General features: G+C 43.8%; 1 protein-coding gene across 1 annotated transcript in view; it reads left to right on the top strand.

Annotated features, from left to right (window-relative positions):
- apoba (apolipoprotein Ba) overlaps nt 1–26440 on the top strand; it is a gene marked incomplete at both ends in the record, with an annotated part of 83490 nt that overhangs the window by 21184 nt on the left and 35866 nt on the right. The window contains 10 exon segments of the mRNA XM_080042762.1: nt 5621–5773; nt 6202–6326; nt 6409–6485; nt 6583–7039; nt 7198–7336; nt 7470–7616; nt 8292–8500; nt 8849–9056; nt 9133–9303; nt 9461–9664. Coding sequence (XP_079898888.1) covers nt 5621–5773; nt 6202–6326; nt 6409–6485; nt 6583–7039; nt 7198–7336; nt 7470–7616; nt 8292–8500; nt 8849–9056; nt 9133–9303; nt 9461–9664 — 1890 coding nt within the window.

Below are 26440 nucleotides of genomic sequence, written 5' to 3'. Positions count from 1 at the left end.
AGTATAACAACCATCTGCCACCTTCCATGGAAAGCAAAAATATAAAATTTTCAAATTTGCTTTGAAAATAATAAATAGATAAAATATACAGAATAATTTGCACAACACCTGTTGAATCCCTTCACAAAGACACCTCAGAACCTGATGAAACATCACCATATCTATGAATTGAAAATCCACTTATGCTGGCAGAAACACTGATATTAAGGAATTTTCCACACAAAAGTAGTAAAATAACAAGAAAAAAAATCAAATGTAAAAAAACAAACAAAAAAAAACTTTATGATATGCAATCATACTTTGAATGTTACTGTGTGGGAGATTTAATTCTTGCAAGTTTAGTTTCCAAATGTTTCATGAATAAAAACGTCACCCTTTTTTATTTTATTTTTTTTTAAATCGCACCTTGCATCGACCTGAAAACCCATATTTACAGTAGGCAGCCCGAGCCCATAGAACAGAAGGCTTTTGAGAGCGCATGCTGGACGTTAACGTTCAGGAGCAGTGACCCTCAAGGTGCAAACACATTACACGCGTTACGCAAGTAACGCAGCTAAAATGTTGCTTGATCATTTTGTGTCAAAAATGGTTATACGCGCGTAACGTGCCTAGTCTCCCTCCCGATATTGTATTTCCCTAATCAACCATGGCTGCGATCAGATCCGACCCGACACTACAGTGTGCATGTCCGCACAAAAACAACAACAATTGGCCAACGTGGCTAATCGTCACGTGTAGGAGCGTAAAAAGTTAAATTTTTTTAACTCCGCGTGTAGCTGCGTAGGCGCGTATATACGCGGCTCATACGCGTATATACGTGTTGCTTTAGCGCGAGTAACGCATCTACGCGCCATGTAGGCGCGTAAACCAATGGTTCCCTATGGAAAAATTGCAGATTTTATACGCGTATGCAGGGCCGCCGCTCCCTATACGCAGAGTACGCAGACTGCGTAGGGCACCAAGTTCCTGGGGGGGCCCCCCCAAAAAAATGTTTTATTATTTTTTTATTTATTTTTTTTTATTAAAAAGGAAAAAGATATGGTCCGGGGGCCCCCCGAAATAGTTTTTTTTTTTAAAGTTCATGACAATCATTACATTACAAAAAATATATAAATTAGTTATGAACAGGCCCATCGTTGTTTTTTCTTAATTGTGTAACCTATCCAGGGGTGGATTACTGCACAGGCACACCGGGCACAGGCCCAGGGGCCCAAGGGCTCAGGGGGGCCCTTAGCCAGAGATACTGATAGTAACTTTTCATGTTGCATAGTCAAAGAGCTCAGACACTGATGTCAATAACAGGGTCCAAAAAGGAATAGCCTAAACATAAGTACTCATTAAAATGTAACAAGATAGAAATCATCATGGGCCCCTCAACTAGTAGGGGAGAAATACAAAAGCAAGTTAAAAACAACAGCATTAGTAGCTCTGTCTAAGGGGGTTGAAGGCCCCCTCACACATACACAAATAAGCTTTATATGTGTGAATTCTAAATTGTTCATATCCACCCTTTATCTGTTGAAATGGGCCCCTCCATCATAGAACATGGGTCTGCAGACCAATCTACTGTTTTTACAGTTGCCGAGTAAAGAGTGCTGCCTGTTTAAGAAAAATCTGAAAAATAATGTTCCTTCTGCATCTCAGGATTTGATATCTCTCTAGTCTCTAAAATTTCCTCACAAAGTGCACCAGATTGATGCATTTTACTTTAAAAAGGTAAAAAAAAATCCGGGGGGGCATACCCCCGGACCTCCCAACAAGGTACAGGGTCCCTCCAACAATACCCCAAAATCCTGTGGGAAACACTGACTTCCTTAATATGTTTTTGCCATTAATTGTATGTATCCGTGTAGAAAATTCAGTGTACCTGACTGGATAGGGACAAGTGGGGGGCCCTTTAAGAGTGTGTGCCCAGGGGCCCATTATCTCATAATCTGTCTATGATCCTATCACTCAATTCCTTTGCAAAGGCAGTTAGTAGGATACTAGGCAACAAAAACTCATCACTACAGCAAGTGTGCCAAAAAGCAGTCGCAGAGATCTTGCAAGGGCCAAAAAATTTCCGCTCGCGCCCTATGGACGCGAGCTTCTTGGTGTTTTTTTTTTTGGGGGGGGGGGGCATCACTGACAATTTCAGCTTAGGGCACCCAAAAGCTTAGCAGCGGCCCTGCGCGTATGTACGCGTGTAATGCGTGTAGTGTAGCAGCAGCATCGTGAGAGGCGGAAGCAGCACTAGGTTTGTTTACAGGCTTAAATTAGCGATATGATACACAGAAAGCTGTTTAAGTCGGTTTGGATAAAGTAGGAAGTGAATGAGCTTTTGCGCTGAGCATTTACTAACAGAAAGAACAGGTTAACTTGTGAAAGTCGCCGAGTAGCGTTCTAACTGCCTTTGCAAAGGAGAGACTTCCCGAACAGTCTGAGCCGGTGGCTCGATGGTGTTTTGTGCCCTCAACGCAGCCTTCTAGGCAGCGCTGCGTTAAGGCACTCCAATGGGCACTCCCCGCCTGAATTTCTAACCCCCAACCCTGCGCGCTACCTTAAAGGCTCGGTTCGGGGCACAACAAAAAAAACATTTAGGGGGCCGGTGACAAGAAGCTCTGTTGCGCTTTCAAAATAAAAGCAATTTCAAAATCAAATATTTTTCTCCTCGGGGTTTAATTTTTGGGGGGGGGGGACAAATGCGCCTGTCTCCAATATTGGAGGTGACACGTCCCCCCCGGTTCCTACGCCCTTGCATGCCGGTAAACACCGTAATGAAGGACAGACATGAAAACTGCCTCAATAATCTTCTTCCTACTACACAAAGAGAAGGTGGTTTTGTTCCTATAAAAATAGCCAATTCTTTGTTGAAGACGAAATACAACATTTTTTAAGTGAAAATTAAAAGTGAGTTTATCATCTATCCAGATGCTGAGATATTTATATTCTGTGACTCTTTCAATTAAAAATATTTTTTTGTAAAAATATTTAAATCATTAAAATGTGAAGCTCTGCTCTGGATAATGATATATAATATATATATATATATATAATATATATATATATATATTTTTTTTTTTTTTTTTTTTTTTTTTTTGTACTAAGAAAAAGCCTCAAGTCCACTAGACAGTCCTGCAGGGTGTTAAAAGAGCTCTGTAGGTTGGATTCATAGGGGTTTGTTTCATATAAAAGCAAGTAATCTGCATATAATAGGCATAATAGCCAGGGCTGTACGCTTATTTTTTTAGGTGGTAGCACTGGTGCTAGCAAGCCAAAAAAATCAGTAGCACAAAAATAAATTTGGTAGCACAGAAGTATGTTCGAAAACTTGCATAACCTTAACCCTTGCATTTCGCTCTAATTACCTTTGAGGCTGTCATCTTGGTCTAATTTGAGATTCACAATTAATATTATATCCTAGTGTGTGCAGTAATAATTGTAGAAAAATTAATAGGGTTGCACTGATTGCAATTTAGACAAAAGAATCTAACCTGCCAATTGCAATTTTTTGCTGATTCAGAATTATTTCTCCCCATAAGAATATAAAAATAATATCTGTATCTATATATTTTTTTGTATATATAATTATTATATTAATAATAATAACAAAAATAGAAAATGTCCTTCTGTTAATTAAAACCAAACTTTAAAACATTAAACATAGCTTGTTAAATGAATAAGTATACATATTGGTAAAATTTAGGATAAATTAAATTGGTTGTTGTGAATGTGCTGAGAGTAGTTCTTCAGTGGCTTATTTCAAACTCTCTGCACCTGAATGAGTTGCCTTTGTAGCTAGAGCACTGCAAGCTGAAGCGCTAACTTCCTGTTTTACCGGCTTCAGAATAAAAGTCAACTCATGTTTGGCTAGTAACAGGCTTTTAATGTGAAGGCGCACAGGAAATGTTCTGCTTGCACACGCGCTAACTTAACTGCGGTAATGTAAAGAGCCGTCTCCTTCCGGTTATATCGCCGCACAAGCACAGATCCAGAGCGCACATCTTTCACCAGCCAAAGACTACATTTACCCGCATTTGGAGATAGTTATTGAAGAGCCCTCTAAGCAGTGTTGTGCATCTGCTCATTAGCACTAGTGCGAGTGGACTTGTATTCATCATCGCACGTGATCAATTCCAGTAGCAAATGCGATCAGAACTGTCGCACTGTACAGCCCTGATAATAGCACAGTTTAAAAGTTGTAGATCTGGGGCCGTATTCACAAAACATTTTATCTTAGCGCTAAGAGTACTCCTAAGGAGCACTAAAAGTTCTTAGTAAGGAGTAATTTCTTAAAACCTATTCACAAAGCTGATAAGATCAACTTTTACTAAGGAATGGGAGGGACTCCTAAACTAAGACTAGAGGGCGGTGTTGACCCTGTTGCTATGGATGATGTCATGTTCATACCTTCTATGCCCACAGTGATTGGCTGAGAGGGAATGAGAGCTAAGAGTGAGTTTATGATGTGGGAGATATCCATATCGTGTCGCTGTATTAAAGTGAAGAGTTTTTATATAAAATTAATGACAAGTGACACTGATTTAACATGAAACCAAGATACTGCAGGGTTTCCCACACATTCGTTCACAATTAACCTACAATAGCGCCACATAGGTCTATTCATTTAAAATTTTACAATTATTTGAATCGGAAAAAATATCCTCATTGAACAGCTGCACGCCATGCACTCTCACTGTATTTCCCTCAACGGCGGACTATGCAGCAATAGTCAGACAGCGACAAACCAGGAAATTCACCATTTAGAAACAACAACTGGCGAAATCGTAAAGTGCATGCGGAAGGAAAAAGGCGAGACACGCAACTAAACAGTAGCGGACCTGTGGAATGGAGGAGATGGAAGCGCCACATATGGGCCTACTCAAGTAACACATTAAACCCAAACGTGACACCAACAGTAACTTTCAGTGCATCGTAAACCTAAAGCAACTGCAGGAAAAGGAACTTAACAAATAATTGTTTATATAAATATAATAAATATAAATGTGTCTATACTTTCTAAACATAGCTTTACTAAGATCATTAAACCCTTACAGCTATTAAGGTACCTTTTGTAAAGCTCACTAGCATTAAATCTCTCCAAAATGCCATCAAATGAGTGTCTGTGATTTACTCTTAGTGACTTAGGAGTCCTAGCTTTTCATAGATTTAGGAGCTAGTTTTAGCGCTAAAATGCTTTGTGAATTACACTTATCTTAAAAAGTTAGGAGTCCTAAAATTAGGAGTGAAACGCCCCTTATTTTTGAGAGTTACTCCTAAATCAGCACGTTAGGACCTACTCTTAGCCTTAAAATGTTTTGTGAATACGGCCCCAGGGGATTAGGGTAAACAGGGCCTAGGAGAAGTGAGGAGGGTGAGACGGTGGTTGCAGGAAGGTACAACTATGTACATTTAATTCTTTGTGAGTACTGTGTTGTTACAGCAGCAAATAAGTATACAGTGTATGTATAAAGTGTGCACATGCAACACATGAGAGGTAATATTAGTCAAGGAAGAAGTTAAATTAAATGGCAGATACATATATATCATAGTCTGTCTATAAACACTTGTCTTTGTCTCCTGTATTTTTAAAGCTAACATTCATAAACTATGAATGAACTATGAAGTTTTGTTTTTGCAGAGCACAGTGCATGGCCAGTGTTTAACAGACTACGTGGTGAATGCAAGGAAGGATATTGATACAGATGTGAACCTCTCCAGAGATCTGTCCAAGTGTGACCAGTTCTATAGCAGGGAGCTAGCCAACAGCCCCCTGGCCCTGCTGCAAAACATGGTGAGAGATTAGTACCTTCCTTCATAGCCTCTGTTTTGGAAGCCTGACTTCTGCTGAAACAATAACATTTCAGACAATCACATCAAAACCTACTGGCTACTCCCTACATTCTCTATCTTGAATTATTGAGGTAAATTTTACCGAAGGTTTCTTAACATTATTTGGGATTTTTTTCACACCCCATCGCTCTTCTTTGAATACATTTACTATTGAAATATTTAGAGGAATAATTAAAGTTCCAGCAAAAACAATAGGGTTCCCTGCCCAGCAGGGCTATGGAACCGCGTTGCTCTGCAAAACGCGGTCCCAGACCCTTCTCGGGCTTGGTCCCCTAATAATGTCAGTAAAGTTTTCTCAAGTCTAATTCTCCCTGTGTCTTGAAAGAATACAACACTAACATTAATTCACATACATGTGTTTGTTTTCAGCGTCGCCCCTTGTCTAAACTGATCACAAGCACTCAAGATTGCAACTACCAGTTTGATAACAAGGGGAAGCATATCACGACAGCCATTTGCAAAGAAAAACACATCTACCTGTCCTTCCCCTATAGGTACGTCCTCATCTGATTGTGTATTTACTTGTGTATGAATTGCAGTTATGCCTTTTGCCTCATCTTCTAATATGCCCTGCAGGGAGAATGGAATATCTTCTGTTGTGACGCAGGATCTCAGCTTTCATACCTCCAAAAGGTTCAACAACACAGCATTTGGTGAGTGATCATTCAAGCATATCTGCTGTGTCTAAAATGTCTAGTTTTATTGTAAGTGTTTATTTCACACATTTTAATTGTGTATTTGTGTACATAGATGTGAAGCTCAGCCAGAGCAAGCCACTCCACTTTGAAGACCCTGACGATAAAGCTCCAGTCCAGACCAAGGACACTGTTCTGAGCACCCTGCATGACCTTGTTGCTTTGGCAAGCACAGGCCAGGGTCAGAAGAGGACCAGCCTTTTTCATAAGCTGGTGTCCAACCTGCGCGTTCTGAGGAATGAAACCCTGACCCAGATAATCACTGAGATGTTGGATACCTCAGGTTGGCTTACCTGGCAGGCCCTGTTCCAATGTGGAACCCCACAGTGCACCAGCGCCATCCTCCAGGCTATCAGGACCATGGATGGAGTGTCACTGGAGGTGGATGCTCTAGTGTATGGTTTGAGTCTACAGGCTAACCCTGATGCAGAACGTGTCCGAGATTTGCTAAGTATGGCTCAGTATAAACAGAGCAAGGCAATCATGTATGCTCTAGCAAATACAGTCAAAAAGTAAGAAACATTTATATTTCTCGCCTTAACAGACTCATGTTTATGAAACTCAATATTTTTTTAGAACAAAATATGTGAAACCACTACTGGGAAAGACCATGTAATTTAACACAATTATAACCAGAGGATCCCTTCACATCCCTGTTTCTGGTACACAGGTTGTATAAAGGAGAGGTTACTCCAGTGATCACTGATGTGTCAAAGTTCATGGACACACTCTTAAATGACTGCTCGGGAGGAAGTATTAATTATGGCTCTCCTATTGACCATGAAGAGATGTCCTTCATTGTACTGAGGGTACTGATAAGCATCAAAGCATCATAATAAATGATTGTATTTCTGTATTTTGTGATGAGTCAGCTGCTGCCAGGGAATCTTGCTCAGAGTTGCAGTGCACTGCTCCAAATTAATACTCTTTTCTTATCTCCAGGTTGTTGGTGTCATGGGTCAAGCAATGCAAGCTGTCAGCCCGAGCCTGATTTCCTCTTTATTGCGGTGTGCTAAGAAAACGGACATTCCATTACCAAACCAAAAGGCAGCTATACAGGCCTTGAGGTTGATGGAAATTAATGATGAGGTACAATTACTTCTTAGCTTGACTTTTCTGCATATTGACAAGAAACAGCAAAAATTAGCACCTTAAAGCAGAAGTAAGTGGTTGTGTCAATACCCAGGCGATCTCACACAGCTCGTCCTTATTTCACCATATCAACGTGCGGCAGTCTTAGAGCAGCTAGTTATCTACAGTAGTGTCACCTCAGATCTGTAAGTAAAATAAAACACTAAACCATAAAAACAAACATTGAGAATGATTTGTAACTGCTCTACCATTGTAGCCTGGTAAACATTCAGCTATTTTCGCATTCACGGGGATTGAGGCCCGCTTCTTTGAGGAGTTCAATCTCCTGATTGGATTAAGGGTTGTGTGATACCAAAAAAGTTTCTCCGCCGCTTACTGCAGAGCAGATTGACCGAGAGACCTGTGTTATGAACCGTGCACATTGTATAAGTGAGTGCTGTATGAATATAAAGCACTATAACAATAAGAAAGAAAATATAATTAGAAAAATATATATTGCTTACTTCTGCTTTCAGGAATGAAAGGAATGAGACTTGATTATTTTTCCTTTAGTTATCGAGGAAATTGTCAAAATGGACAGTATCTATATAATGGAATCACCTGCAGTTTTGCATTGTCTAAGCACTGGCTACAATCAGCCAATGCAGTTATTTATCATTTGGTCAACCACAGATCAGAAACATTCTCATGGAAGTATACCAAGAAGCTCAGAGCCCTGTTGAAAAACATGTTGCAGCCTACCTCATTCTAATGAAGAACCCAGACCAGGCCTTGATAAGAGATCTTGTGAACAATTTGGAGCACAGGGACAAGCAGCTGCAGAGCTTTGTGGTCTCCCATCTGATCAACATCCACAACTCCAATGATCCACAAATGCACCAGTGAGTAATGGGCCAGCAATTACTTCACTCGTTCTGAAGATAAATACCACGTTTTGTGATGATTGGACAGTTGGTCTTACAGTTATTACAAATTTGCAGCTAAGCCCTGCACCTGGAAAGACATTCTGGTCAATAGCAGCCATTTTTCTTGATCTATCTTGCTCAAATTTTATACACATGTATGTCAGTCTATTTAGGCTGCACACCAAGCAATAGCACCTAACAATTATTAGGAAACCTAGAGACCTACTTCCTACAACTTCTTTTTGACTTGAGAGAGAAAATAGAGATATTGTTGTTTTTGGTACTGTCATCTTACAAAATCCCTCTTTCTTCTCCGTACTAAAGACTCAGGGACTACATTGGGTTTGCTTTGAAAGATCATCTAGCACCCACAGACAAGGTATTTCATGGCATGTCACACAACTACAAAATAGAAACTCCCTTGGGCTCAATACAGAGCAACCTCATCTTCGATGCAAAATATACTTTACCTAAGGAGGTAATGCTGGAGACCACTCTAAAGGTTTTTGACTACAACTATGACATCTTCGAGGTATGTTCTCTATAGCATATTAGTTATATGTACTGGAAACAAACATTTTTAAACATTCAAAATCTCCCTCTTAAAGGTCGGTGTTGAGGGAACAGGATTTGAGCCAACAATTGACACTCTCTTTGGAGAAAAGGGTTTTCTCCCAGACTCCATCTCGAAAGTCATGTACTGGGTAAGTGACAATGCCCAGATGCTGAGAAGGATTTTGGACAGAATCACCCCCGACAGAGACAGAATGAAGAGACAGGTAAAATAAGTTTTGGACACCATGAATAATGGGCTTGTTTACTTAAATAAATAAAACCCTGCCTCTTAAAATTTTAAAACTAAATTTGACATGGTATGAATCTTCATTGCACATGTATGGCCAGGAACTGATACATACATTTGTAAAATCTTTCCAGGTCCAACAGGATCTTCTGAAGGATATCTCAAAAGGGTTCAACAAGCTTATGGATGACATTCGTTTTTCTCCAGCCCCTGAAGCCATTTCCTATCTTCGGCTTCTAGGAAATGAGATAGGATACATGAAGACTAGCGAAATGAGAAAGATGGCTGAGACTCTGTCCATGTACCACCATGTTTTCATCAGGATGATGCCTATGAAGGTCAGATCCATTGTTATCTTACATGATGTTTGCATGAAACAAAATATTCATATACAATGTCAAAATACCGGGCTTCCCCTGGTGGAAAAGTACCATACTATTGTTTATTTTTATTTAAAAAATAATTTAAAGGTGTAATCCACCGCATTACGATCTAGTTTATTGTCTTTTACATCCCAATCTATCAAATAATGAGTTAAAACAATGCTGATTGAGCATATGACCCACTAATGAAAGCGCCTGTATTTGCTGTTTTGCCTTGTTATACTAACGGATGGGCTAATGCGTTTCACCCGCGCTGCAGCGGTGTGTTCTTTTACTCAGGACATGGGAACTTCAGACTCAGTAGTATTCAGTTCAGTCCTGTTTGCATTCCAGTACATCTGCAAGTTTTTTTATTTATCTTTTATATAGTCTATGGTTTGTATAAGACATGGTCGTAGGGCCCTCATTTCCAAAATTTATGAAAAGGTTTTTCTGCACGCTGTGTGTGCTGCCGTGTCTGAAGTTCCCAATTTTTCATGTGCAATCGAAAGCAGCAGGCATGTCTGTGCAAGTTCTCTCACCTTGGAGTGCCAACGGCTGTAGCGATACAGAAAATGCCGGACTGCAACTTTAAATATCAAGTACACTTTTTGTGCCCAATTTAAATTATGTACTTAAAAGTGTTCTCTAAAATAGATGTCATTAACCGAATAATACTAATACATTTTATTAGTTGGAGCCTTTCAAAACACCCAAGGAGACCCTATTGAACATCATTAAAAGCAAAAAAAAATTGTTGATGGGTGATTAGTTAAAAACATCATTTTAAGTAGGTAAAATCAGGATGGCCATGGTCGAAGTAATGCTGGGTATGCTAATCTAAACAAATGTGTTTTTGATTTGTGATTTGAATTGATTAAGAGAGTCCAGTTGACGGGTGTGAGGTGGGAGAGTGTGGGAAGTTCATCTTCGATAAAACAAAAATAAATATACTAATACTGCACTCCTTAAAGTGGCATTTAAGTGTAATTAAGTCCTATTCTAGCATTCTATTCTGGCATTCCCAGACCTGTCACTAGGCGCTGGCAAATAAAATTTGCTGCGCCTGTTGGTCTGGACACTCTCCATTGAAGCTTTTTCAAAAGGCCAGAAATTGGGGCTCACGTTTCAATTGGTTCTATCTAATATGGGCGCGCCAGAGCCCTTTGTATGGTGCTCTGGGGTGGACGTAACCGGATGACGACAGTGACGTGCATGCGACGTCGAAGCCGTGATAGTAAACATCAAAGATGGCTGCGGATATGTTGCGTGAGTTTGAGACTGCTTTGGCCTCGACCCTTTACGATTTGGAAGACGGCACTCAAATCTTTCATTAGCAAGTAAGTGGAATGTTCAGTTTTGCCGACCGACCACGGCAAAAGTTTAATTCAACAGTTTAACAGCTGTTCGCTAAACAAACGGGACTTAACCCTTTAGGCGCCGGGTTTTATTTTTAAAAATACTAGATTTTGACACTTTTAAAAATAAATTTAAATTTAAATTTCAGAAGGCTCTGGATTGAAAGTGGTTTGAGATAGAGACAAAATGAGACAAATATTGAGAATGACCTAAAGTTTATCTGGGGAGTACATTTTCCCATCTAATTAGCGTATTATGACATCATATGGTGGCGGCCATGTTGGATTATGTAATTTCCATGAAATACCTGATATTTTGAAAGAGAGTTGAATTTATGTCATCAGATTCACCCCTCCATCCATTTGTAATGATGCCCACTTTGTTGTAAGCCAACAGTTGTAAACTAGAACTAGAACTACACCACAAAACTCAAGTAAACAGTAGGCGTTTTTTATGATTTTTTTTTTTACCCACCACCATTTTTATTTCCTTTTTTCTACTATTCTTCATTATTATTATGATTATTATTATTATTATTATCATTATAATATGATAATATTGATATATATATATAACGCTGCGTCGCATGGCTGCACCACTGCTGCGCATGGACGCACCGTGAGCGGGGCCGTAGAAAGAGTGAACACTAAACGATAGTTACGTATGTAACTACGGTTCTATGAGTTCCGGATGACCGCCAGAGGCGGTGCTTATAGCACTGGATGTTCCATCGCGCGCATGCGCAGGTCGAGATCTTTATACCAACAAAGTCACCTGTGACACCTGGGTGACTCCGGGAATGTATATATTCCGGAAGTCACCAGAGGTTCTGTTCCACTGGATCTTCTCGCGGTGTCTGAGAAGTCTGAGTGACAGAGAACTCTGGCGGTCATCCGGAACTCATAGAACCGTAGTTACATACGTAACTATCGTTCTATTTCGTTCCTACTGACCGCCAGAGGCGGTGCTTATAGCACTGGATGACTTATACCAAAAAGGTCACGAAGAGTACTCATCAATTAAGGGCTTGCAGCCATCAACAAGACAGCTGTCATCCCACCGGATGAGGTGGAGCAACATTTACTCTGTAGAGCTGCGCAACGTACATGATGAAGACCATGTAGCCGTGGCGCAAATGTCCTGCCGTGAAATCCGCTTCAAGGCAGCCCATGATGTAGCCATACTCCTGGTAGAGTGGCACTCAACGGCCAAGGCATGGGGAGCCCCTGTGCTCTATATGCATTCAAAATCACCTCCACAAGTCAGTGGGGGTGTCTCTGTTTGGACAGGGCAGCCCCCTTCCTGCAGCTCCCATAGCAGACAAAGAGGTATTTGTCTTACGCAAGCTGGTTGTTGCCACAACCTATGCCCTAAGCGCCCGCCCCGGGCACAGTGGGTCTGACATTCTTTCTGCATCCCCTGGTGAGCCCAGGGGATTGAAAGGCATTGAAAGGCATGGAGTTCACCGACCGATTGCAGTTGCAATGGCAAGGAGGAATGCCGTCTCATAGACAGCCGCGTCAGGTCTGCCTGACTCAGCGGCCCAAATGGGGGTAGACCTAAGGCCCTCAGGACTACTTGTAAGCCCCCTGATGGTGCCCTCAGGGGTCATGGTGGCTGAATGAAGCCTCTGGCCTGACTAGGTAGTGGGACCCTACCGTCTGGTTGTCCACCCCTGCATGTGCGGCCGATATCGCAGCCACATAGACGCACAGGGTGGAAGCAGCTGTCCTGCTGCCCAACACAGACTGCAGAAGTGTAGTATCACTACCACTGACAAGTCCATGGGACTTCGCCATGTGCCATGCACCACTGTGAAAACAACTTCCACCTGTCTGCATAGCGCCATGTAGTGGCGAGTGCCCCTGAAGTTAAAACGGTATGGACCTCTGACTGGTCGCAATACGTCAACAGTGGGTCCTGGCTACCAGGAGCCCCACGCACAGCTGCAGGCGCCCCGAGTTCGGGTGCCCCATGTGTACGCCTACCTGAGACAGAAGGTCCTGTCTCCCTGGAAGGCACCAAGGCTCTCCTTGAGGAGTTTAGTAACGCTGGGATCCATGGCCTTCCTGGCCAATGTGGAGCCACCAAACGTAGGCTGTAACTGCAATGCTGGACCCCATCCAGTGTTGTCAGTAACAAAGCTACACACATAGTGTGTGGCACGGCTCATGCACTGGCAAGCAATAAGTAAGCTATGCACGCAAGGCTTAGGTGAGAGCCCACGCTGGTGGGACACAGCTCAATACACAGTGAAAGCGACTTCTGCCCGAAGCCGCCCACTTGACGAGCAATTAGTAGCCTATGCAACCGCTCTAGGCGACAATGCTACAAATACTGTGGCGGTGGCTTGGCTCACCCCAAGCCACTCGCTGTCGATTAAATCAAAGTAAGCAACCGGTCTAGGCGAACTTAGCACCCGATCACAGTGCAACAATGCTAGAAAGACAATACATTCGAGCATACAATTAGCAACCGGGCTTTAGTGAAAAACACACAAGCAACGGTGCGAAGGAAATGCACAAAGCAGGATGACTGGCCAAGCATTAGCCAGAGCATCCTGCCTTAGGGGACTGGTCCTCTCCATCTAGGAGAACCCAGGGGGACAGTGGGTCATCTCTTCGGAAGCAAAGAGATATGCCACTGCCCTGCCATACTTGTCCCAATCATGCCCACCACCTCCGGATGGAGTCTCCACTCCCCGGGGGTGGCCCTTTTCTATCGCTGCGTTCCGGACACCTGGAACTTGGACAGCTTGGATAATGATAATTAGATTATGCTGAGGTCAGCATACTTATCAGTCGAAGGAAGAGGCTGTACTCCAGCAGCCTCCATTGCATGGAGTGCTGTAGTAGCTGCTGAACGGTAGCTACGCGCTATGGAGAAAGGCAGGCTCGCATGGCCGCCGACTCGAGCACCAGCTGAGCTGTAATGGTGGCAGGGATGCTGCCACACACTGTTTAATATCCGCAGAGCCAGGGACGGCCCAAACGGAGGAACCCTGAACTGGTACACCCTGCCCAGAAATGCAAAGGGGAGGACCACCTGTGACATTGGGCAGTAGGGACTTGAAAGTAGCATCTTTCAGGGCTATGACACAACCAGTCCGCCTGAGCGATAGACTGGAGGACCCCTGCAACACGCAGCATGGGGAAGGAAGAATCGTGAGGCCCTGATTCCGCCGTCTTAGTCCAGAACGGGGCGACCCCGCCCCAACTCCTGGTACCTGAACTTCGGTTGAGTAGAACCTACCGAGCATCGAGTAGCACCCCCAAGGACTCTGGGGGAGGGCGGAGGCTGGACGCCGACCTCCTGGCGCCTGAAATACAGCTGTAGCGCAGTGTTACGGCGCTGTACAGAATGTGCTGGGAAGCACTGGCCCCTTGATTGTCCACCTGAACGTGGTTGAAGCTATTGGCACGGGGTACCACAGAGGTTCCCGGCCTGGATCAGGCAGAGGTGCACGTCGCAGCGTGCAACTACTGTCTAGCCTGGTCAACCTGGACACTTCGCACCGGGCCTGAAGAGCAGCTGGCCGAACGTCTGGCCTGGGATCACTGGAAGAGAATGGAGGGTCTGTCGACACACCTCCGACTGGGACGACGCCACAGTTGACATCAACCTGCCTAGCTCCCTAAGTCAAAATGCAAAGTCTGCAGTGAAGCATCACTGAGGGTCCATGCTGAGTGACCAGCACCTGACCCCTGTATGGTTTGCGACCGAGCCAGGACTGTGTGAGAAAGCAAATTCCCAGATGGCGGACGGACACTGACCCTCTAGCCGAGCTGCCCACCTGTATAACGTTACAGGACGCAGCTGTGGACAGCATGTCATCCCCTGAGTAGGAAGGATGCACAGCCGCAAGGCTACTCACTGCCGCTGGCACCCTGAGCTGGTTGGAGGCTAGCAGGAGAGCTTCTACCTAGCAAGCCTCAGTGCCTGAGGCATGAAACTACGGTTCATGCATGGGTTATCTGACAGTGCTTTCCTCAGGTGCTCACCCCGAGACCTGCAGGGCACTTCTCATGGCCATACTCCACTGTAGGGAGGCCATGAAGGCGTCACAATTACTGGTTGTTTAGCATGTCAGCAATTTAGCAGGCTAGGCTAAATGAATTAGTAGCCTACTCAACTGAGCTTCAGGTGCAAGCACCAGAGCAACGGAGCGACACCCTTAAGTAACAGTGACGGCGACCTTAGGAGGCCTACGAGAACAACCGAATAATACAGTGGCAGCGCTAAACTATGCCGCCCACTTGCGAGCAAATACAGTAGCCTGCGCAGACACGGCAACTGTGTGACAGCTACAATAACACAGTGAAGGCGACCTTTGGAAACATAAGACGCTCACTGGCTAGCAACTAATGTATGCAACCGGGCTTTAGGCGAGAGCAACCGAGCCTCGGTGCAACACCGCTAGAATAATACAGTGGTGGTGTAAACTATGCCGCCCACTGGCGAGCAAGTTACAGTAGCCTGCACAGACACGACAACCGTGTGACAGCTAAAATAACACAGTGAAGGCGACTCTTGGAAACCCAAGACGCTCCCTGGCGAGCAACCAACGTATGCAACCGGGCTTTAGGCGAGAGCAACCGAGCCTCGGTGCGACACCCATGGACATATAAGAAGGGCGATACCGTTAGAATAATACAGTGGCGGCGTACAACTACGCCCACTGGTGAGCAAGTTACAGTAAACATGCTAGAATTTAGCCAAAAGTCGAGCCAGCTAGAATATGCATCCGACTAAGGCATGCAACCGGGCCTCAGGCGAGAGCAACCGAGCCACGGTGCGACACCGCTAGAATAGCACATTGGCAGTGTAACCCTGCCGCCCACTGGCGAGCAAGTTACAGTAGGCTAGGCAATCGAGCTCTAGGCGAGAGCACACCCAAGCAACGACGCGACCTGTCGAGCCAATTAAAATATGTAATCCGAATAAGGTATGCAACCGGGCTTCAAGCGAGAGCAACCGAACCACGGTGCGACACCGCTAGAATAATACAGTGGCGGTGTAAAACTATCCCGCCCACTGGCGAGCAAGTTACAGTAGGCTAGGCAATCGAGCTCTAGGCGAGAGCACCCAAGCCGAGAGCGCACCCACACAGTTCAAATGAATTCAGTTTACTTAAGAAGGGGACAGTGCAAATCAATAAACCACATGATCATACATGGGTTAAAAAAATGCTAGAATTAGCCAATTAAGCTATTCTCTATCTGTAGTCCCCTGGCAGTGTCAGCGGCTCTTGGTAACCCCAGCCGCCCACTGGCTCTAGAGGCACAGTGACGGCCGCATGAGCTACCGCAACGGTGCGACACGGCTATAATAACACAGCGGTGTGAAACTAAGCTGCCAACTGGCGCCACACTACAGCAGCCTACACACGAGCAACAGTGTGACACGGCTAAATAACACGGTGAAGGCGATTTAGGAAACTAATTCGTCCACCGGCGAGCAATACAGCAGCATACAGTGTATACAACAGCATACCAGTGTGTGGCACGCACACGATTGGTGCGACACAGCTCAAATACAACAGTGAAAGAGACTTCTGCACCCGAAGCCGCCCACCTGACGAGCAAATTAAGTAGCCCATGCAACCGCTCTAGGCTACTCACAGCGACAATGCTACAAAGTAGGCTACTGTGGCGGCGGCTTGGAGCTTCCCAAGCCGCTCGCTGTCGATTAAATCAAAGTAAGCAACCGGTCTAGGCGAACTTATCACCCGATCAACAGTGCAACAATGCTAGAAAGACAACAGCCTACATTCGAGCATACAATTAGCAACCGGGCTTTAGCGAAAAACACGCAAGCAACGGTGCGAACAACAGTGAAAGAGGCTTCTGACCCGAAGCCGCACCTGACGAGCAAATTAAGTAGCCTATGCAACTGCTCTAGGCTACTCACAATGCTACAAAGTACTGTGGCGGCGGCTTGGTACCCCCAAGCCGCTCGCCGTCGATAAAATCAAAGTAAGCACCGGTCGGGGCGAACGTAGCCCCCGATCAACAGTGCACAATGCTAGAAAGACGATACATTCGAGCATACAATTAGCAACCGGCTAGCGAAAAACACACAAGCAACGGCGACACTGCTACAAAGTACTGTGGCGGCTCACCTGCCGAGCAAATTAAGTAGCCTATGCAACTGCTCTAGGCTACTCACAATGCTACAAAGTACTGTGGCGGCGGCTTGGTACCCCCAAGCCGCTCGCTGTCGATTAAATCAAAGTACGCACCGGTCGGGGCCCGAACGTAGCCCCCGATCAACAGTGCACAATGCTAGAAAGACAATACCTTCGAGCATACAATTAGCCCCCGGGCTTAGCGAAACACATAAGCGATTAACCCTTTTAGTCCTAGGCCTCAAATTGTCCGCCTGGACTTTTTTGTTTATTTTGACTATAAAAAGGTCAGAAAATGTCCTGTGAGTAATTTATTTTGCCCATTTTTTCAGAATACCTGGAACTTTCAATATCTGTCAGTTTTTTACAATTTACTACATGTCATAAGAGTGTAATCACAGTTTAAAATGAAGAAAAACACAAAAACGGATTTGGATTTTAGTGTTTTAGTGAGCAAAAACACTGCAATCATACATGAATTACAGATTTTGCAATTTCATTTGAAAGGTTGAAGAGTTTACAACTATTTACAATAAAGTATTTAAATGTTGGTCTCTTCAATTTACAAAAACAAGTCATATTATGGTTACTATATAGATTCGTTTTTTGGCCAATTCTCCACTATTTACAAAAACAGACCATAAATAACAATTTTTGCAAGTTCATTTGAAAGGCTGAAGAGTATAACTATTTATAACAAAACATTTCATTCTTGGTCTCTTACATTTACAAAAACAAGTCATATTATGGTCATGGTAAATCATATACAGGCGTTTTTTGGCTAATTCTCCACTATTTACAAAAACAGACCATAAATAACAATCTTTGCAAGTTCATTTGAAAGGTTGAAGAGTATAGAACTATTTACAACAAAACATTTGATTCTTTATCTATTTATTTAACAAAAACTGATTATATTATGATTAATATTTACAAACATTTATTGGCTTCTATTTACAATTCCACGCCTTTATGGTACTCCCTGAAACAGTTCCTGTCTGGCTGCAGACACAGGCCTACTGCGCAGTCCTCAAACTGCCAGGCAGTGCTCCTCTGGCAGAGTTTGCAGCGCCGTCGCCCACCGGTGGCTCTCTTGCTTTTCGTCTGTTCATTGCTGGTGGGAACAGGCAGATGGTGGCAGCTCTTCTTCTGAAGCCCTCTTTGGTCAACCCCAAGGAGGTGTGCAGCAAGCTCCTCCTGGAATTGCTGACAGGTCATCGGTTTCTCCTGCTGCAGGCTGGCACACTCCTTGTGTATAATGAAGGAGTTGGTCGCAGCGATGTCCACCAGATGCTGGAACACAGTGGTGGGCCATCTCGTCGTCTTCCGGTGGACTGAATTTGTCCCAATCATCTGGTCAGATGTATCCACTCCCCCCATGTATCTGTTATACTCCGTTACCGTGGTGGGTCTGGGGATGGAGATTTGCTGGTGTGGCCCATCACCCGTCTTCTGCCAACGCTGCACTGTATCCCCGCTGTAAACGGGGTGGATGGTGGAGCACAGGGAGACCTCTCGTGTGTCCATCCACTTCACAAAGAGCAGATTCCTGTCCCTGATCCACCGGATAGTGCCTCGTGGAGACCTTTTTGTTATGGCATTCTCCTGGGTGGTAGGGACACCAACTCTTCCTTGCCTGTATAAGAAGATGATTACTTTATTATCATTTCATAGTAAATGCATACATTGAAACAAAATGTATTCTCTTCACTTCCATTGTATCCATATAATACACATCACTAGGAGCAGATTGCACATTACCTGTATGTCCCACAAGCTCCGAATCCCTCCTGGCTCAGGTGTCGGTAGAGGAGGGGACTTGTGTAAAAGTTGTCTGTGTAGACGATGTAGCCTGACCCCAGGTACCCTTTATCCATCAGTCCGACCACAACATCGAAGGAGAGCCCTTTCCCTGTGGCCGTCTTGGACTTTCCCGTGTACAGCTGGAAGTCTAAAGTGTAGCCGTTGGTTGCAGCAAGCACAAAAAACTTCAGGCCCCACTTCGTTGGCTTTGCCTTCATATATTGCTTGATACCAAGCCTGGCCTTGGTCCCAACCATCCTCTCATCAACGGCAATGTGCTGTCTTGGCTGGTAGATGGACTTGCAGTTGATCTGGATCATTTCCATAAGCGGTCTGACACGGTGGAGGTGATCATAAGCATCAGTGCCTTTTTTGGCTTCATTTTCCTCACTTTGAGATGGGTCGCTTATGTGAAGACTCCCTAAAACTGCCCTAAATCGGTCTCGGGTCATGGCGGTGGCGGGGAAAGGGACACTAAAAATACTCTGTGTTCTCCAGAAATCTCTAATCTTGGGCAGGTCCAGCACCGACATGTAGAGCAACATGCCAATGAATTTCTTCATTTCCTCTGGCTGGATATCTGTCCAGAGGAACCTTCTCCCTTTCTCAAGGTTTTTGGCCGCATTCTTGTTGGTGTTTTGACACAGGAGAAGCAAAACCGCAGCATCAAAAAAATGGGAGAAAATTTCACCTGGTGGTGGGTTTCCCATACTGAGAGGGGGTTGGACACCTGGGGTGCGTCGGGGGTTGAACCTCAGTTTTTGAGGGACTCCATTGTCGGGTTCAGCCTCTGTCTTCCACCTTTCTTGGTGATGTGGTGAGCGGCTTCGGTCTCTAGTGCCAGCATCACCTCCAGCCCCATTGCTCCTCCCTGCACGCCCCTGAAGGACACTGGGGGACTCTTCCTCCACCACACTGTAAAATAAAAACAAGGCATCATACACTGTACAAACATATAAATATAAACAAGACTTGGTAATGTTACACTATTCAAAAAAATTCACCAAACAAACAAAGAATACGCATAGTTATGTATAAGGCATACGTTTGATTTGATCTGATTGGGATCCCCATTAGCACTGGAGTGAGAGCTAAACTCCATGGGGTTGAACCATAGATAGTATATTTATAAACTATCTATATATCTAACCCAGTAGCCTGAAAACTACCTTCATGAGTGTTACATATTGTATACCATATATATTATATACCATATTCATTCATTAGTAACAGTTTGAACTAGAGATAAATCAGTCACTCACAAAAATATCCCCAAATAGCACCTAGAAACAATTTTTTTTACTTTACCTTTCTTCACAAGAAGTCACTCCTTCCTCAAAGCCGTCTGTAAACCTCAAAGGTGGTCTAATGACTCGGGAAGGTCTTCCTGTTGTCATTGTTATTCAAAATATGTAGTTTTTATTCAAAATGTGTCGCTAGATGCCGCTGTTTAGTCCGTTTGTTTTCGCTCTACTTCTCCGCTCTGTTGTCTGTGTCTCCCGCTGTGTGTGTATTCGCTGGAAACAAAGGGGCGTCTTTGCGGGCTTCCGCGAGAGGCGGGAGTGAAATTACCGTAATGACACCATGTCGGCACTAATGTGCAAACTCTCAGCTTTCAGAAACCATTGAAATTTTTCCGATAGTGCAAAAACTGACGTCATTACGGTAATCCAAAGAGCGCATGCGCAAACGTGTTGTCGACGCCACATTCGGACTCAAAGGGTTAAGTAAATGCTGGCGTGGACAATTTTTTCATTCTAATTTCAGGGGTAAGGCTATCCTTATTGATAGTAATATTCCTTTTGAGTCCTCAAACATTATATCAGATAAAAATGGACGTTTTATTATTGTTTCGGGCAAACTTTACAATAAGTCAGTCATCTTGGCTAACGTCTACGCGCCTAACGTCGATGATGTAGAATTCTTTAAGAGATTTTTTTCTCAACTCCCCGATCTCAATTCCCATTCTCTTATTCTTATTCTTATATCGCTCTTCCCCCAAACCTGCCACTCTTAGCAGATCTGCAGGTTATATCAAATAATTTCTTGCTGATTACAGCATCTCTGATCCAAACAGATTTTTATACCCCACAGGAAGAGAATATTCATTCTTTTCACATGTCCACCACACTTACACCCGAATTGATAATTTTTTTGTTGATAATTCATTGATGTCAGACCTAAAGTCATGCAGTTATGAAAGTATTGTGATCTCAGATCACGCTCCTCTGCTCCTTCAACTGGCTTTCTCTGACGTTGAGTATACAAGAAGGCAGTGGAGACTGGATCCATTGTTGCTCACAGATGAGAGTTTTCTTTCACACATCTCTACACATATTAAAACCAGATGTGTCCAATGCAACAATTTGGGAAGCCCTGAAAGCCTATTTGAGAGGTGAAATTATATCATTTGCAGCATACAAAAATAAGTGTACAAAACAGAAACAAACTGAAATAGCTGATCAGATTCTGAACATAGACAGACAATATGCTAATTCGCCTTCATCTGAACTTTACAAAGAACGTTTAAAACTTCAGACAGAATTCAACCTTCTTTCCTCTCGTCAAGTTGCTGACCAGTTGCTTAGGAGCAGAAGTACTTTTTACGAGCATGGTGACAAGATTGGTAAACTCCTGGCCAATCAACTGCGCGGATTTAGAGCAAAGCAACTCATCCCTGGAATACGGACAGACAGTGGGTGTACAACATCAGATCAGAAATTGATAAACGAAAAGTTCAAAACATTCTATTCAAATTTGTATAGTTCTGATTGTACAGTAGACGCAACGGTGATGGAAACCTTTTTCAGTAACCTAAACATGCCTTCCCTTTCTCAAGACCTGAGACATAGCCTTGAGGCACCTATTACTCAGAGGGAAATTATTGCAGCAATAACATCTATGCAATCAGGCAAATCTCCTGGTCCAGACGGACTTCCATCTGACTTTTTTAAGAAATTTTCAGCCGAATTATCGCCTTTTTTATGTTCAGTATTCTCAGACTCATTTGGCTCAGGTAAACTCCCGCCTTCGTTCTACCAGGCCTGTATTTCCCTGTTGTTAAAAAAGGATAAATATCCTCTAGATTGTGCATCATACCGACCAATTTCACTATTAAATACGGATGTGAAGATACTTGCTAAAATTCTCGCCCATAGATTGGAGGATGCTCTCCCCTCTATCATATCCCCCGACCAAACTGGGTTTATAAAGGGACGCCAATCATTTTATAATACCCGCCGGCTAATGAACATTTTATATTCCCCCAGAAATATTGAATCAGAATGCCTCGCTTCTATGGATGCTGAAAAAGCATTTGATAGAGTAGAATGGAATTATTTGTTTTTCACCCTTGATAAATTCGGTTTGGGTCCTGTTTTCACTTCTTGGGTTAAATTATTATATGCATGCCCTTCTGCCTCAGTATTAACAAACAGCCGTTACTCGAGTAGTTTTGATCTGCACCGTGGGACCCGGCAGGGTTGTCCTTTGAGCCCGCTCCTTTTTGCTATTGCAATCGAACCACTTGCAATTGCCATTCGCAGTAACAAACAGATTCAGGGGATGTGGAGAGGAGGAATTGAACATAGAATCAGTTGTGGGCAACCGTGGCTCAGGTGGTTAAGCGGGTTGGCCAATGATCCAAGGGTTGGCGGTTCGATCCCCGCTCTGCCACCAGTGTCATGGTTGTTGTGTCCTTGGGCAAGACACTTCACCCACCTTGCCTCGTGTGAATGTGTATGACTGCTGTATATTTGAGGTGGTGGTCGGAGGGGCCGTAGGCGCTGAATGGCAGCCACGCTTCCGTCAGTCTGCCCCAGCAGCTGTGGCTACAATGGTAGTTTACCACCACCAATAATTGACAAAACATTTTGGTATCGAAAAGACAAATTTTTTCCGATTTCTGCAAATCAGGCATTTTACACAGAAGTTAATTCCCCAATTCCCGTATAAACCGCCAGCCAACCATGTCATTTCTTTCTGTAAACCCCACATTAAAAGGCTCAATTTCTGTGTTTTTCAACCTTATTTCAAAGTTGCATAGCCCCTCATTAGCAGCTATAAGAACCCTGTGGGAGCAGGACCTAGGTTCTGCCTTCACAGATCACATGTGGGATTCAGTCCTGGATCGGATACACTCTACCTCCATGTGCGCCCGACATGCTCTTGTGCAATTTAAAGTAGTACATCGTATCCACATATCTAAAACTAAATTAGCTCGTATGTTCCCCGATGTAGACCCGACCTGTGATAGCTGTAAGAGCGCACCGGCATCACTCTTTCACATGTACTGGTTGTGTCCCACCTTGACTGAGTTCTGGACATCAGTTTTTCAAACAATTTCTGAAGTACTTCAGCATCAAATTGAGCCGAACCCTTTCACTGCAATTTTTGGCATTGCTCCAAATCCGGGCTTGCCTAAAGTGAAGCTGAAGGTACTGGCCTTCACCTCATTACTTGCTCGTAGGGCTATCTTACTCAAGTAGAAAGATCCTGCTCCTCCTTCCCACTCACATTGGATTAGAGACATTATGTCATGTATGAATTTAGAGAAAATACGTTATACTGCCCAGGGATCCGAGAATAAATTTGACAGAATTTGGCGCCCCTTCCTAAATTATTTTAAAAAACCAACAACAACTATAGAAGAGTAGCTACCCCCCCCCCTCTTTTATTTGATTACATTTTATTTCTTTATGTGTTTTTTTTTCTTACCTTTCCTTTTTTTCACATTGATTGTTTATTTCTGTTTCTTGTAGTGTATATTTCGTGTTGTAGGGTGTGAGGGTGGGATGTGGGTGGGGTATGTTCGGGGAAAAAAATTGTATTCATTGTGCTACAATTTCGTTACTAACATTTAATAAAAAAAACCTTTGAAAGAAAGCTGATCAGAGCATGATCAAAAGTGTTCAGAGCAAGAACATGAAAAAATCAAAGTCCAAAACAAAAGTCAAGTCACTTGGTGGTAGCGCAAAGGCTATGGTCCAAGAGGCCATCAAAAAGAACACAGCGCACAAAAGAGGAGGCTCTGTGAATGTACATGTGTGCAATAGAAGGTTGAAGTGTTTCTGTGTCAGTCAGTGTGGGCAGTTGTAGTTGCTTGTGTGTGTGTGTGTGTGTGTGTGTGTGTCAGTCAGTGTGGGCAGTTGTAGTTGCGTGTGTGTGTTTGTGTTGGTCAGTGGTTCTGATGGCGTCTCGCGCCCAGTATGGCAATAGAATGTGCTGGGCATGAGTGGGATTCTTCACAGCATGACAAGGGGTGGGGAGTTCAGTGTGAGTGATATCGGGGGGGGGGAGAGATCATCCGTGGTGTAGGTTAGGCGGCCATTGCCACGTCCATCAGTCATTGTTGTTTCTGGTTGCTGCTGGTGTCGTCCAGCCATGGCTCGTGGGCTGATGGCTTCTCAGTTGTGGCTCGGGATTTTGCAGATAGGAGCTGGTTGCTCCGGGCAAGAGGACTGCCACAGCCAATTCAGCATTTCCTTCAGATCAGGGTTTGTTTTGCTGGGGTTTTTCATCTGCAATGAAAAGCAAAATAGGGAGGGTCTTAGTTCTGCAAGCATAACCATTTAAAACCGGTCTTCTTAAAGGGGGCAAGGCAGTGATGCAAATTAATGCATTGTAGTGACTGTCCATACAATAAGTGGGCTGTCAGTGGTATGGCCAATTACTTGTGTGATTTGCAAAGTTAAGAGAGACAGGAGGGCCAGGAGGCAATATCATCAAGCTAAGTCACAAAGAGATGTAAAGTGATTAGGTGGATGGACTCAGAAAAGGTGACACTAACTAACGTAAATAACATTCCTATACAGGCCCTATCAATGTCTGGCGTAGAAATGTTGAAGGAAAATGTGGCAAGGCACATAACCGAGCATACATAGGGAAAGAAATAACAATGTCGTCATGTCAAATAAACAATGTTTTCTTACCTTTGTATGCAGTCATCAAGCAAAACATAACCATAATTACTTACCGATAGGACCTTCAAAGCCTACAATGTTAACTGTGGTGAAACATCAACAAGGTTGCAGCAAAATGTTGATAATGTGCATCAAATAAAACAATGCAAATTGCAAAGTTGGTTGTGTTCAAATTAGTTGTGTTAGTATTAAGGAAAAAATGCATAGATGTACGCATTACTGCAGTAAACCACATATCAATAAGACCAACGATGCAAACCCACAATCTCATGACAGACATTAGAGAATGAAAGAGACAGTAGTGAAAAGTTCATCTCCTCTGGGGTGACGAATCTTTGCTTGGCCCGCATGGGTGCAGAGATCACCTTTCACACCATGGCATATACAGGTCCTTCTCATATAATTAGCATATTGTGATAAAGTTGATTATTTTCCATAATGTAATGATAATAATTGAACTTTCATATATTTTAGATTCATTGCACACCAACTGAAATATTTCAGGTCTTTTGTTGTTTTAATACTGATGATTTTGGCATACAGCTCATGAAAACCCCAAATTCCTATTTCAAAAAATTAGCATATCAAGAAAAGGTACTCTGAACGAGCTCTTAACCTAATCATCTGAATCAACTAATTAACTCTAAACACCTGCAAAAGATTCCTGAGGCTTTTAAAAACTCCCAGCCTGGTTCATTACTCAAAACCGCAATCATGGGTTAAGGGCCTTTCCCACCGCCGCGCGGCAACCGCCCTCTCAACCGCCCTCTCAACCGCCTCCTTGCCGGAGGACTCCACCGGTGAGCCCGGCGTTCTTAGAAGCGGCTGCTGCCTCGGCGGCCATGACAGCGAGATGCTTCGGTGATCGTATCGTTGATATAGCCCGACCAGAAGTCCACCACACTTATTTCTCTCTTTCTCTCTCGTATAACGATGTTATAGTCTCTCTATATGAGCTTTTATGAAGAATAAAAGTACAGAGAGAAAATACAGTTCCGTCTAAAAAATATTTCCCCTAGAAAATCGTCTTCAATCACTGGTTCCACATGTTTGTGTTCAACGTCGAATATATATCCAATCTTTTTTAAACGACAGACACTTTAACATTGACTTAAAACATGGTAGATCTGTGTTGTTTATGTCTGTACTCCGTTTGCAACGATGCCTTGTACTCCTGCCTTGCCGCCGGGCGGCTGCCGCTGAAAGTTTCAACACGGGGAAAGCTGAGCGGTTGGGGAAAATCTGCGCGCGTTCACGTGGGCGGCAACCGCTTCCTGGTCCAACCGCCGCGGCTGAACCGCCTCCCTTGCCGCCTTCCCTCAGCCGCCCTTCCCTCATTGAAATGAATGGAGGCGGCGGCGTTGCCGCGCGGCGGTGGAAAAGGGCCTTAAGACTGCCAACCTGACTGCTGTCCAGAAGGCCATCATTGACACCCTCAAGCAAGAGGGTAAGGTACCTCAGTGGGAAGTCTGTGGGAAGGAAAAAGTGTGGCAGAAAACGCTGCACAACCAGAAGAGGTGACCGGACCCTGAGGAGGATTGT

This window comes from Ammodytes marinus, assembly GCF_949987685.1.
Source record: "Ammodytes marinus genome assembly, chromosome: 15".
Taxonomy (NCBI): domain Eukaryota; kingdom Metazoa; phylum Chordata; class Actinopteri; order Uranoscopiformes; family Ammodytidae; genus Ammodytes; species Ammodytes marinus.
Note: the sequence above shows the minus strand (reverse complement) of the source record. Positions and strands in the feature narration are given on the sequence as shown.